Source organism: Phascolarctos cinereus, unplaced genomic scaffold, assembly GCF_003287225.1.
Source record: "Phascolarctos cinereus isolate Bilbo 61053 unplaced genomic scaffold, phaCin_HiC Scaffold_3;HRSCAF=262, whole genome shotgun sequence".
NCBI lineage: Eukaryota > Metazoa > Chordata > Mammalia > Diprotodontia > Phascolarctidae > Phascolarctos > Phascolarctos cinereus.
In genome coordinates this window covers 165,181,378-165,195,742 of record NW_027555736.1, presented here as the reverse complement: position 1 = coordinate 165,195,742, position 14,365 = coordinate 165,181,378, and the positions used below count along the sequence as shown (strand labels likewise).

The 14,365-nt window shown below is 38.4% G+C and overlaps 1 protein-coding gene across 1 annotated transcript in view; it reads right to left on the bottom strand.

Annotated features, from left to right (window-relative positions):
- The window catches only part of SHC4 (SHC adaptor protein 4), a 155,905-nt gene that overhangs the window by 109,817 nt on the left and 31,723 nt on the right, over nucleotides 1-14,365 (bottom strand). Inside the window, exon 2 of the mRNA XM_020977316.2 lies at nucleotides 8,194-8,264. Within this exon, the coding sequence (XP_020832975.1) occupies nucleotides 8,194-8,264 (71 nt within the window). The remainder of the gene's footprint in view (nucleotides 1-8,193; nucleotides 8,265-14,365) is intronic.

The window sequence follows — 14,365 nt, the reverse complement described above, 5'->3', positions numbered from 1 at the left end:
GGTAACAGATTTTGTTTCATGTTTTAAATAAATGATATTGTGTATGTTATTATTATGTATGTTATGTTATTTCAAATTTTTTTCTTATATTGTGAAATTTGGGAAACTATTGTATCAAAAATGCTGCTAGATCTTTGAATCTAGATATATTAGATTATGAATTGACTTGTTAAAAGAATGTGGTAAAAATGTTTGAAAACCAAATGTTTAATGGAGTATATTTGCTTTAAATATGGATAATACTGATAACTTACTGTTGGGAGAAAAAGTAGCAGATGCCTCTTTATCTATGTGGTTCCTTGGAACTTTCTACTTGGGCAAAGTCACAAGATCTTATCAGCCTTGCTGACAACACACTGTAAAATCCTCAAGTATTAAAGTTGGAAAAACTAGGACAACATCCAGTCAAAGTGAGGAAATTTACAAGATTCCTTATAGTGAAGAGCCAAGTTTCATCTGAGATCATCTGGCTAACATGATGAAAATTAGGAAATTGTATCTCTTAATAAATAGTATGTACTGAAGTTACATCTTTGAACCAACTTAATAATAATAGACTTTAGATTCAAAGATTTTATTTTGTGTTAGGGATTAATAGGCAATCTGTTAGTCTGAAGACTTACAGTAGCCAGATTTTTCTGGGAGTTTTGAGTCAACTATCATGTACTTGCTGCTGTATATGTGAGACTCCAGAATATGATTATTCTTAATTCATAAATGAAGTATAAATGAAATGTTCTTATATGTGCTCATTGTTAACTATTGTTGAAACACAAGCAAAACTAGTAATAACCTGGCCCTAAGCTGTGATTAATGAAATTTTGCTATTTGAGGTAAAATCTCATTGGACTATAATCTGATATTACCCTAAGTTGTTTTTTTTTTATTTCAAGTATGATTGTCTGAATTGTCATGAAGCCAACAGTCTACTATTCAGGGAGAATGCCATGTGCTGCCCAAAGGGGGTGTGGTCTGAGAACTACTACAGATGGATGTTTGTCCCTGGGAAAAGTTAGAGGGACAACCTTGCAAAGGTAGGAGCCTCTTGATTCAGTTTCTCCATGGTGCTATTTCCTTTCTGAACAGGAAGTTTTCCCCCCTGGTTAGTTCTGAGCATTGATATGGTACCTTGTGAATAATGTGGAACTTGCTGTATGATTAGTTGTTTACTATGACTCTTTCCTTGAATCAAATAGAACTAAGGGAGTTTATCCTCTGTTAGAGTTTGTGTCAGATCAGTCTGTGCCCCTGAAGGGACAGTTCTGATATTGCTTTAACCATGTCTCTCCTTTTCTTTTCATAGCAAATTTTCTATTACCAGGTCAGATGAACAGTGGAAGTTTGTCACTGCAATGCTAAGTCTATTAATTAGTAGATTAATATTGTAACATCTGAATTACTATAAGAGGATACAAGCATATTGTTTTAAAATGAATTTGTGGGCAACTCCATATCCTAAGCAACTAAGTAAATGGGTTCTTAGACTTGCAATCCACTTGCTAATAGTTATATATTCATGTATAAGATTAGGTCCCCTTAAAGTACCTCATTCGTTCAAGAAGATATGAGCATAATACATGTATCCTAAAAAAGGGAGGATAAGATGAAGATATAGAAGCTTTTATAAAATTTCATGGAGGAGTAGACTTTGAGAAAGCAACAAGATTTGGGTGTTAGAATTCCAAGAATAAGGATGTGTGTGTGTGTGTGTGTGTGTGTGTGTGTGTGTATGTGTGTGTGTGTGTGTGTGTATGGATTCACTTGACTTGCAAATGTATCTAATGGGAAATACAGGCTTGAGTATGGTTCAGTAAGAAGTTCCCAAAATTAGATTAAGGTTTTACATATAAAACTCATTAATAATTGTAAAAAAATTTAAATCATATCTTTTTTTCCTCTTGTTTGAAGTCTCTGTCTGATCATATTAAGGGATGAGAGAACCCATTTTCCAAGTAAAACCCTCTTCTTTTAGTGTGTAGATGACACTGTCCATATCAGGTACAGAGTTTGGGTAAAGGTAGAAGGAGCAAGTAGTATATAAAAAAACTGAAATTCTCTGAAGTTTCAGGTGAATTGTTGGTTCCTAATTTGTTACTGGCAGATTTTAGCAGAATTGCCTAGGAATTTTTGCAAGTGGCTTGGAACCAGAGAAGCAGAGCTATTAGGAGGAGCCCCTTCAGAGCTGCCCTGAGAACAAGGCCTATTCCAGAATGTCCAATGCAGATGTTTCCAGGGACCAGAGGACTACATGGGACATTTGGGACTCAAGGCGAACTGTGCTAATTAAATGAACATTGGGAGTGGGTTACTAGGTTATAAGGAAACCTGATGTTATTATTCTCCCTAACTAACTTTGTTTAATTTTTACAACATTGAAGGAAACATGGGATTATGATTTTTGCATTCCTCATGGCCACAGTGCATTTGTGTCCTCTTGCAAATTTAAATTCCCTGGCTTATAGCTTCTGATGCTTACTCAAATTGGTTTGGCATGAGCAGCAGAGATTGGGATAATGTAGTTAAAGATAGAGTAATAAGATAGGTCTGATTGTGGTACTATACCATGAATATGGTTAGCACCAGAAGGATTGTGCAAAGTCAGGCCACTGGGCAAAATATAGTCTGAATGACCTCCATATTTCAACCTTGCTCAGCCTTTGGGTACTGTGCTCAGCCAGATTTCAGGAGAAGATGAGGCCTCCTTTAAGCTAATTACATGAACTAGTTAATGGAAAACCAAATTTGGGAGGTTGTACTAGATTGTATTGAGTTGTGTTACTGGTGGATTTTAGCAGAATTACCTAGGAATTTCTGCCAGTAACTTGGAACCTGAAGACTACTCCCATTACCTGAGAATGAATTTCTTCTCCCAATGATGCTGTAATGGGAAGGAGCTGAGACGACACTTATCCCACCTCCTCATTAAAATGTCTACCAATTGGGATTGACTTATCTTTAAACGTAAATTATTCTACTACTGTCTATAAAAGGCTGGAACTTGGATTTGGCAGCATGCCCCACTCCAACTGATTGATGCCTTGGGGTGCCAATGAACTCCTTTTTGACTTATTTCATGAGTTTGCCTTTAATTGACCAGGGCAAAGCCTGAACCAGGATTTTTCTTTTAACAATGTCATATTGCTTGGAATTTTTTTTCAAGGAAAGATGCTATATGAAGATAGTAAAATTCCATCTCTTCTCAGGGTTAAAGCCTTGTTCTCCCTTGATCATCTCTTTTCCCTCTGCTATAGACCTTTGGAAAATGCACATCATTTTCTCCCTACTGTTCACAATAATAATATGCTGTCCTTCTATACAGAACTGTCCAGAGATCCACCACCTGGAAAACACCTGCCTCCAATTATTTTTCAGTAGTGGCAATAGATTCCATTAACTAGTCCATATTCTTACCTGGTTCACCTATGGCCCAACAGCAAGAATTTCTAAAAAAGCTAACCAACATGATTATTTGTAACCTTGAAATAGAGCTTTTCTCTTTGAGATTTAAATAGCTCATGCAGTGACTGAACTCATAAACACAATCTTAATAGCACCATGCTCCATCCCAAGGGTTTTCAAAATGCTTAATCAGGGAATTATTATAAAAATAAGCACCTGAATGTGAAAAAGTTGAATAAACAGAGACATTTTAGTGATACATGTAAGACATTTAAGTGATAGTAGAGCACAGAATCTTAGGACTCAGAGGTGGAGAGACCTTAAAGGTTCATTCACAGAAAGAACCTCAGAGTCAGAAGGAGTTTCAGAAGGTGTCCAGTCCCACCCATATCTGAAAAAAGACTCCCTTGAAAATGTTTCTGACAAGCAGTTACCCAGTCAACTTGAACCCACTGTCTCTGAAGCAGCCCACTCATTCTCCTTTCAGACAGCTCTAATCAATGTTTTACCTTTAATCAGGCATAAATTTGGCACTTTGCAACTTTCACACATGGTCTCTAATCACTGGGGCCAAGCATAGAAAGTCTACTCTAGTCTCTTCTCCAGGTGACACTCTCAAATACCAGAAAACAGCCATCCTGTCCAGTTCTTCTACCCCACCCCCCAAGTCTTCTCTTCCCAGGGCTAGAGAGGCTCAGTCACTTCAGACAATTCTCATATGTCATGATCTCAAGTCTTTCCACCATCTTCATTATCCTTCTCCAGATTTCTCTCCAGCTTATCCATATCCTTTCTTAAATGCCACACCCTGAATTGAACCCAATACTCTAGATATGGGTGGAACAGAACAGAGTATTTTGACGATTACCACTTCATTTTATGGATAAGGAAACTGAGGCCCAGAAAGGTGAAGTGATTTATCCAAGGTAACTCAGATGGTAAGTGACAGTGCCAGGAAATGGACCCAGGTTCTCTGACTCCAAATCCAAGGCTACTTCCAACAGTTACACATTGCTTCTCCAAGGTTTTTGTCCAATAACTTAGAGTGAGGACAGGAATGCTGAAATAACAATGAGTTAATATTTGGATAGTAGAGGAAGTGTGGTTAACTGGAGAGACAGCTGGCCCCAGAGCCAAAATGAACTTAGTTCAAGCCCCACCTCTGATGCATAGTGTCTATGGGACTCTGGAAAAGTCCCTCATCCTCTCAATGTTTTAGGATGCTCTCTAAGAGTATACACTGCAGAAAAGGTGCTGACTTACATTAACAGAGGAAGTGGCTTACCAGAACCTCCTTATTCTAATGAAATCACAGGTCCAGTCTCTATCCTTATTTGGATATTCATTTTGTGTCTGGAGTTTGCACAAATCATAATATAATTTCCAGAGCACAGTGCAGTGGAAAGACTCCTGGATTTGGACTGAGTAGACCAGGCTTTGATTTCCAGCTCTGCTTCCTGGTAGCTGTGAGAGACCTTGGGCAAGTCACTTAACATTACTGGGCCTAACTTCCCTCATCTTTAAAATGAGGAGGAGCAGGGATTTGCCTAAGTGACCTCTAAGATTATCCCAGCTTTAACATTCTATGAGCCTAAGTTTTTCCATATCCCCTTGGCTGCCGTAAAACAAATTTATTATACTTTCTGCCTAGAGGTGGCAGCACTTGTATCATTTGCTTTCAGGTACTGTCCTTGATTGAACCCAGAAATAAAGCAACCCTACAGGGTGAAGATTCAGTTCAAAGTCAGTAAGAGCCCACTATGTACTAGGCACAGTGCTAGGTGTCAGGGATATAAAGATGGGAAATGAAATAGTTGTTTCTCCCAAGGAATTTATGACAGTATCTGCCTTTAAGTGGGTAAGAACGTGACTTGGAGAAATACAAAAGAATAAATTTTAAACTAATATTACCATACATTTTTTAATCCAACAATTAAAAAAAAAACCTCAAATTTCAAATTCTACCTACAAGGGACAGCTAGGTGGTGCAATGAATAAGGCATTAACCCTGGAGTCAGGAGAACCTGAGTTCAAATCCAGTAGACATGTAGTAACTTCATGACCCTGGGCAAGTCACTTAACACTGATTGCCTCAAAAAAAAATCTACCTACAAGTTATCCTTCCTGATGAGCCTCTCAGTTTCCATTGAAAATAATTTGGAAAACCCTGACCTAACTGAGCTAGTCAGTATAGAAACCCCAGTCTCACTATAGGCTGACCTCACTGTATGCATGTGTTTGCCAGAAAAAAAATGATGTGTGAATTTAATTTTTAAAAACAAAATCCTGTAAGGGAACAGTTTATGTCCAAACAAGAGATAGAGGGAGTTACAGGGGGCAAAACAGATACTTTTTATTATATGAGATTAAAAGGCTTTTGCACAAACAAAACCAATGCAGCCCAAATTAGAAGAAAACAGGAAACTGAGGGGAAATTTTTGCAGCAGGTTTCTCTGATAAAAACCTAATTTCTCAAATACATAGAGAATTTAGCCAAATTTATAAAAATAAAAGCCATTTCCCAGTTGATAAGCGGCCAAAGCATATGAACAAGCAATTTTCAGAAGAAGAAATCAAAGCTATCAATAGTCATATAAATCAATGCTCTAAATCACTGCTGATTTGAGAAAGGCAAATTAAAACAACTCTGAGATACCTCATCACACCTATCAGATTGGCTAACATGACAGAAAAGGAAAATGACAAATGCTGGAGGGGATGTGGAAAAATTGGGAAACAAATGCATTGTTGGTGGAGTTGTGAACTAGTCCAACCATTCTGGAGAGCAATTTGAAATTATACCCAAAAAGCTATAAAACGATTCATACCTTTTCATCCAACAACACTACTACTAGGTCTGTATCCCAAGGAGATTTTTTTCAAAAAGAGAAGGGGGGAGGACCTATATGTACAAAAATATTTATCGTAGCTCTTTTGTGGTGGCAAAGAATTGGAAATCAAGGGGATGTCCATAAATTGGTGAATAGATGAACAAATTGTGATGTATGATCGTGATGGAATACTATTGTGATGTGTGAAATAGTCAGCTGGATGGTTGCAGAAAAACCTGGGAAGACTTATATGAACTGATGCAAAGTAAAGTTAGCAAAACAATGAGAACATTGTATACAGAAACAGCGATATTGCAAGCATAATCAACTGTGAAAGACTTAGCTACTCTGATCAAGACAATGATCCAAGACAATTCCAAAGGAACCCATGATAAAAAATGCTATTCACCTCCAAAGACAGAACTGATGAACTATGAATACAGTCTGAAGCATACTTTTAAAATTTTCTTTATTTTTATTGTTTGATTTTGTGTTTTCTTTTACAATATAGGAATATGTTTTATATGACCTCACATGTATGCTAAAAATCAAATTGCTTACCTTCTCAAGGAGGGAGGTAGGTGAGAGGAAGGGAAAGAATCTAGAACTCAAAAATTTCTAATAATATTTTCTTCTCAATTACATATAAAGACAATTTTAACATTCATTTAAAAATGTTTTGAGTTCCAAATTTTCTCCCTCCCTACATCATCTCCCCCCACCCTGAGAAAGCAAATAATTTGATATAGATGTTCATGTGCAATCATGCAAAACGTATTTCCCGTATTAGTCATATTGTGAAAGAAGACATAGATCAAAAGAAAAAGAAACACAAACATGTACAAAAATATTTATAGCAGCTTTTTGTGGTGGCCAAGAATTGGAAACTGAGGGGATGCCCATCAGTTGGGGAATGGCTGAACAAGTTGTGGCATATATGTGGTATATATAATGTGATGGAATACTATTGTGCTATAAGAAATGATGAGCAGGCAGACTTCAGAAAAACCTGGAAAGACTTATATTATCTGATGCTGAATGAAATGAGCAAAACCAGGAGAACATTGCACACAGTAACAACCACACTATATGAGGACTGACTTTAATAATAGACTTGGCTCTTCTCAGCAATTGGAGGATCTAAGACAACTCCAAAAGACTCACTATGGAAAATGCTATCCACATCCAGAGAAAGAACTATGGAGTCTGAATGCAGATGGAAGCATACTATTTGCTCTCCTTTTCCTTTGTTGTTTTGTTTTATTGCTTCATTCTCATGGTTCCTCCCAATTACTTCTAATTATTCTTTACATCATGACTAATGGGAAAACATGCTTAATATGAGTGTATAAGTAGAACCTATATCAGATTGCATGTCCTCTTGGGAAGGAAGGGGGAATTTAAAATTCAAAATCTTATGGAAGTGAATGTTGAAAACTAAAAACAAATTAATTAACTGCTTAAAAAAAAGAAAGAAAACAGAAACACAAAAAACAAAGTGAAGAATAGAAACAAAATTTTTTAATGATTGCTAAATAATTTTCACACATAATTGGGAAATATTTAATAAAATAAAAAAGCTATATGGAAAAATAAATAAAAACAAAATTTAGGCTTAAAAGCATACCCTTAAAAAAAACCGTATGAACTTGGACAAGTCAAAGGCCTCAGTTTCTACATGGCAGGATGGACTACAAGGATTTTTATATCCATTCGAGCTTTGACTCTAACTATCTCAACAGTACAGAGAATTTCAGAGGTGGAACTTCTGAGGTCTTTCTGACTCTGAGGCCAGTTGTCTACCTCATTACACCAGGATATCTCCCCATACATCCCTGAAAACCCACAAAAGAACTAGGAGTGGGAGGGAATAACTTATTCCTTCTCAAAATGCACAGCAAGAAATGATTTGGGGTTTCCACTATGGTTTTAATAAAAGTTCATTGCCATGCCATGGTCTTACCTTGTAACTTGGGTTCTCATGGCAAAATCCAAGGATCTCATCGACTGCAGCACTTCAACACAGCCTATGTACTGGAGTAAGGGGGGAAAAAAGCACATGTAGGGGAAAAAAAAAGGTAAACACATAGAAAATGTAGATCATGACACAAAAAGTACAGTTTTCGATTTAGCAGCCCCACATTAAAGATATTAGAAATTATCTTCATCAAATCATCAAATCAGGTCCTGATGGCTATCCCTGGGGTTACGTATTTGAATATTAGCCCTGGGCATCTGAATATCAAGGGGGATTTATGGTCAGTAAGACTCTGGGTGAAAATACATAGAAACTCATCAATACCTCCACTACATAGTTGACGGCATTTCTCCAAGTCTTTGTTCCTTGGTTGTTTTGTGGGCACCTCAAAAATGATCTGAATGTTTCTTAGAAATGATAGCTTTCTAATTTTCTTCCACAAAATGACTAATACAGAAATATATTTTAAATGATTGTACACATATAACCTATATCATATTTCTTCTGTGGGGATAGAATTTGGAACTTAAATTTTTTTTTTAAAAATGAATGTTAAAATTGTTTTACATGTAATTGGGGGAAAATAAAATATTATTTTTTAACATTTATGTTTAAAAAAAGAAATGATAGCCTTTCTGTTCCTCTTTCCTTTTGAAGTAGCCTTCGGGCTTCTGGGAGTCTGGCCCATGCTGTGGATGGATAGACAGAGCTGTCAGAAACTGGGTTCTCCCTCTGATAAACCATTGAGGATTTTTAAGGGGAGACCATTATCTTCCTATAGAATTAGAACTCTTTATTATTGTTGGGAAGGTTAAGACAACTATTTGGCAAAGCACAGTGACAAAGGCTATGTCTGCCTCCTTTTTTATCATTCTTTTCATTGTCTTGAATATAGCTGGTCCTTAAATATTTATTGTGGAATGAATAAGGGGAGGGGGGAGGGGGGGATCAGTGTATTTTGTCGTGTCCTGACATGTGGTTTCCTCAAGTGTGGAATTCTTGGTGTGCCAACTTCCCCTTTCCCACCTGTAAGCTGTAATTTAGGAGATAAATTTTGGAATATTGCCTGTGGTACTGAGAGTTTTAGTGAAGGTTACTCAGGTAGTAAATTGGAAAGGCAGGATTTAGGCTAGGTCTCTTCTGACCTAGCACTCTAGATAATTCAGCTCAACAAGCAATTAAGTTGCAAGACCTTGGGCTAGGCAGGGGAGATACAAAGACAAAAATGAAAACAACCATTGTCCTTAAGAACTTTACATTCTACCAGAGGCAGCTAGGTGATGAAGTGTAATATAGAAGTGTCAAACTCATGGCTCAAACCAGATTAAAATATAATTTGGCATATGTTTAGCAAAATAAATAAAAATACAACACAATGTTAATTTGAGGTTTTCTAAGTTAATATGCCACCCATAAAGATCCTTTTCTATTTGAGTTTGACACCACTCATGGAGTGGAGTGCCTTTCTTGGGATTAGGAAGAGCTGAGTTCAAATCCTACCTCAGATATTTACTAGCTGTGTGATCTGGCCAAGTCACTTATTCTCTTAGCCTCAGTTTCCTCTTCTGTAAAATGGTGATAGCAACTCCTTCACATGGTGATTTTAAGAATAATAGGTTAATCAATTTGGAGCTGGAAGAGACCTTGGACATTATCAAGTCGACACTCCCATCCTTCATTTTATTTTGGGCAATTAGGTGGCATAGTAATTAGAGCACTAGATTGGGAGTCAGGAAGATCTGAATTCAAATCCTGCCTCAGACACTTAATAGGCAAATGACCTTGGATAAGTCACTTCCTCACTCCACCTGTTTCTTCATCTGTAAAATGAAGAGGTTGAACTTGAAGGCCTCTAACATCCTTTCCATGATCAACTCTATGTTTTTTCCATCTACTCCTGCCAACACCTTACCTTCTAGTCACACACCCCTTTGACCTGCAGAATTGTTGAAAGCTGGAGCTGGAAGTTCCTTTAGAGGTCACCTAATCGATCTTCTTTACTTTACCAACGATGAAACAGAAAGCCAGAGAGGAGAAGTGGCTTCCTAGGTCTTCAATTGATGCAGCTGCTTCAAGGTTAAGTGGCTATATAATTTCTATTTTTGCTAAGTAAATCCAAAGACTGGGGCAATAAGGTGGAGAAGGAAAGGATTTGGATTGAGGATGGCATGGGAGGAAGAAGCTTTTTATTTAGGCAAAAATTTTATAAAGTCAAGTAGGGAATTCTCAAGAAAAGTGGATCCCACAGGTCACCCCCACCCAGAGATGTGATGGAACCAGGCAGGTGAGCTGATTGTTAAATTTTCAGTGTGAATACTCTGAGGTGTGAACCTCAGAAATCAATAAACACTACAAATCAGGGCTTGAATTGTTGTTTCGTGAATTGTCTAGATTCAAGAAAGTAATGGAGAACAAGTTAATTATGCAGATTAAAATGAAAGAATATCATGGGTACATTTTTTGAGGGGGCAGCTGGTTTGTTAATCATTTACCAGCACACCTCTGCTCCCACCCCATGGCTGGCCCTACTTGCCAGTCTAAATCTCTTCTTTCTGCAGCTTACTCAGGCACACTTGGAGTACCCTTTCTCTCAATAGCCCACAGGGTTTTCAAGCTGAGCCCCCCCCCAAAAAAAAATCTTCATTGGCTTCCTATTGACTCTTGAATAAAGTGCAAACTCCTGTGTCTGGCATTCAAGGCCATTCATAATCTGGACCAGGGGAGAACACTTCCTAAATGAAGTCTCTAATATTCAGGTGAAATCGTTTTATTACTCCCCCCCCCACCTTCTCCAGTGACCTTTGCATTTTAGAGGGTAATGACTAGCTCAAAGAAATTAATAAAACAAAGTAGAATTTGTTGGGGGTGGGAAATGCCTTCCCTAGAGCTCTCAAATCACTCCTAGATGGGCCACTGCCTACTTTGCCCACTAGCAAAACACTTGCAATGTTCCTGTCTCCAACAGTCCTCTCCTCAGAACCCACTTTTACCGGCCTGCCAGTGATGGGCACGGGGATATACTTCCCAGCTAGTTCACATGGATATGATGAGAGACTCAGAAGAAACAGGAGCCAGACTCCACCATCATTCCAAGAGTGAATGAGTTTCCATTCTACCTTGGGTAGGAGAGGCTACTCTAACAAGAAAGGGGGGGGGGGGAAGGGGGGAGGAAATCATGCCAGAATTTTGCAACAAATTACCATTATAGCCAGAATGGAGTTGATCTTATCATTGACTCACAAAAGCCTATTTTAGTCAAAGACCTTTCTCTGGAGAATGAATGACAAAATCAGAGAGAGAGACAGAGACAGCAAGAGGCAGAGACACAGACACACACACATACACAGAGAAGTGTTTAAAAATGACATTTATCTACTTCTTTGTTGCATAAACTGATGTAGACTGAAGCTCAAGGTTTTTGAGGGCTGGGTAAGGAAGGATTTGGTTTATTAATAAGGGCATGAGCCATAGTGAAGTCAAACAAAGTCTTCATCATCTCTTCCTTTTCAGTCTACCTGCCTCAGATGTCTCCATTCTCCAATCCATACCCCCACATCTACCAAAATAATAGTTTTTATTTTAATTTTTCAATTTATGGAATAAAACAAGCATTTCCATAACATAACAAAAAAAAAAGGTGATTGCACATGAAACTGCAAATCTACTATATACAACTTGCTATTCCTTTTAAGATATTTCTACAACACAGGTCTGACCATGGCACTCCACCACCACCACCACCACCCATCTCAAAGCTCCCGTGGCTCCCAATTGCCTTTAAGATAAACTCATCATTTTGGTATTCAAAGCTCTTTGCTCTCTATCCCCAGCCTCATTTCCTGTTTCAAGGTTCAATACACATCTGTTACTTCTCTTCATATAGTCTATCTTCCAGCAGAACGTCCTGTTCCACATAGACATTTCATCTCCTTTCTCCCTGCCTTTGTAAGGGTTATCTCCCATGCCAGGAATGCATTCACTCCTTCCTCACCCTGCCCCCTTACAATCCATAGCGTCCTTCAAGTCTCAGCTCCAATATCACGTGGGATATGAGATCTCTCCTGATCCCTTCAGCTGGGAGTGTACTGCAGCCTACCCCCCTCCCAAAATTACTTTGTGTTTACTGTGTATATGTTTGCATTTGCTTCTATGTGCTGTTTGTTTTGTTTTGTTTTGTTTTGTTTTCCCCTCTGATGGAATATTAGCACCTTAAGGGAAGGAACTGCTTCCCTTGTCTTTGTACCCCCACTGCTTGACACATAGTGGCTGTTTAATAAATGCGTGTGGATTGATTGGGCAGTTGATCAATATGTTCATCCACCATTTAACAGAAAAGTGAAACCCAGAAATGATAAATGACTGTGCCCAAGCTCAATGAATTTAAGTGATTGGCTTGGGTTCAGCCAGTCAATGTAATTTTAATCAGCTGGGACTCAATCTTAGGATCCTTGAGCCCATTGTCCAGTGCTAGCTATATAATAAGTATGAAAAATCATCATTAGAATGGGTTTATGCAAATAGTTTCAACCTTGACTTCTTGCTGTTCTGTTGTGTCCAACTCTTTGTGACCCCCTATGGCGTTTTCCTGGCAAAGATACTGGAGTGATTTGCCATTTCCTTCTCCAGCTCATTTTATAGATGAGGAAACTGAGGCAAACAGGGTTAAGTGACTTGCCCAGGGTCACACAGCTAGTAAGTGTCTGAGACCACATTTGAACCCAGTCTTCCTGACTCCAGGCCCAGCGCTCTATCCACAACTCGTTTGTCTCTTTTGCTGCCCTACTTGACTTCTATTGGAGACAAAAGAACTATATCAGTTTTCATTTGTAAAACACTCTCCTCAAAAACAATCTAAGTAGTATAAAATCATCCCTGTTTTACAGATTATGACACTGAAACTCAGAAAAATCCAATGATTTGCCCAAGGGCATATAGGTAGTAAGTGCTGAAACTAGTACTCAAGCTCAGGTCTTCAGACTTAGGACCAATGTCTCACTCCACAATACTGCCCTCCTCTGAGAATGGGCTTCTAAAGACTATGGAAAATAGGAAGACTGGGGTGGCTAGGTGGCGCAGTGGATGGAGCACCGGCCCTGAAGTCAGGAGGACCTGAGTTCAAATCTGGCCTCAGACCAAACACTTGATGCTTACTAGCTGTGTGACCCTGGGCAAGTCACTTAATCCCAATTGCCTAAAAACAAAAAACGAAACAGAAAACGAAAATAGGAAGACTGGTGGAGCAGAATTGAAATAATGAAAGTATATGAGAGCTATTTAAAAGCAAGCCCAAATACAAATAAAACCTTTAACTTGTCTAAGACCTGCATTGCCAGGATAGAACTTCCATTCAGAATCTAACAGATTGATCATCCAACTTTCTAGTCTTAACTATTTCTTTGATGATGATCAGAGCCATTACTAATATTTGTTCAGTCTGTGCTTTAACAACTCACTCATAGGAAGAGAACAGAACATTCATTGGTCTTGGACCCTATATCCCAGAGAGGAAAAAATGTTCTGGTTTTTGTTTTTGTTTTTTTTCTTTTTGAGAAGCAAAATGGGAACATATGGCAAGTAGGACACAGAAGCAGAGGATCCAAGTTCTAGGCCTGGCATGGATTAAAGGTACTGAATTGTGACTTCACAAGTGTTACTCAGTCTGTATACAGTCCTCAGTTTCCTTATTTTTTAAAATGGAGGTGATTCTCCTTATCTTTTACAAATATTAGATGTAACTACCCTAGTGAAGGCCTTTCCTCTTTCCCTGGTCCAGTGCATCCTTCGTATAGCTGCCAGAATAATGCATTCCTCTGCTCAAAAATCTTTAGTGGCTTCTAGTTGCCCACTAATAAAGTCCAAGGTCTTTTGCCTGAATTCAATGTCGTCCAGAATCTGGGGCCAGCCTACCTTCTTAGGATTCTCTCTTACTACTCCCCTCCCCATGCATACACTTCCGGCAGACTGGACAATCTACCCTCTATCAAACCAAATTGCCTTCTGTTTTCCCTCACCTCATATGTCTGCCATGCTGTTCCTCATGCCCAGAATGTCCTCTCTCCCCTCTTCACCTGGTGAATCCCTAAGCACCTTGAAGTCTCAACTCAAATGCTACTTCCTTCATGAAGCCATTCACCCATCTTCCACCAGTAATGACCTT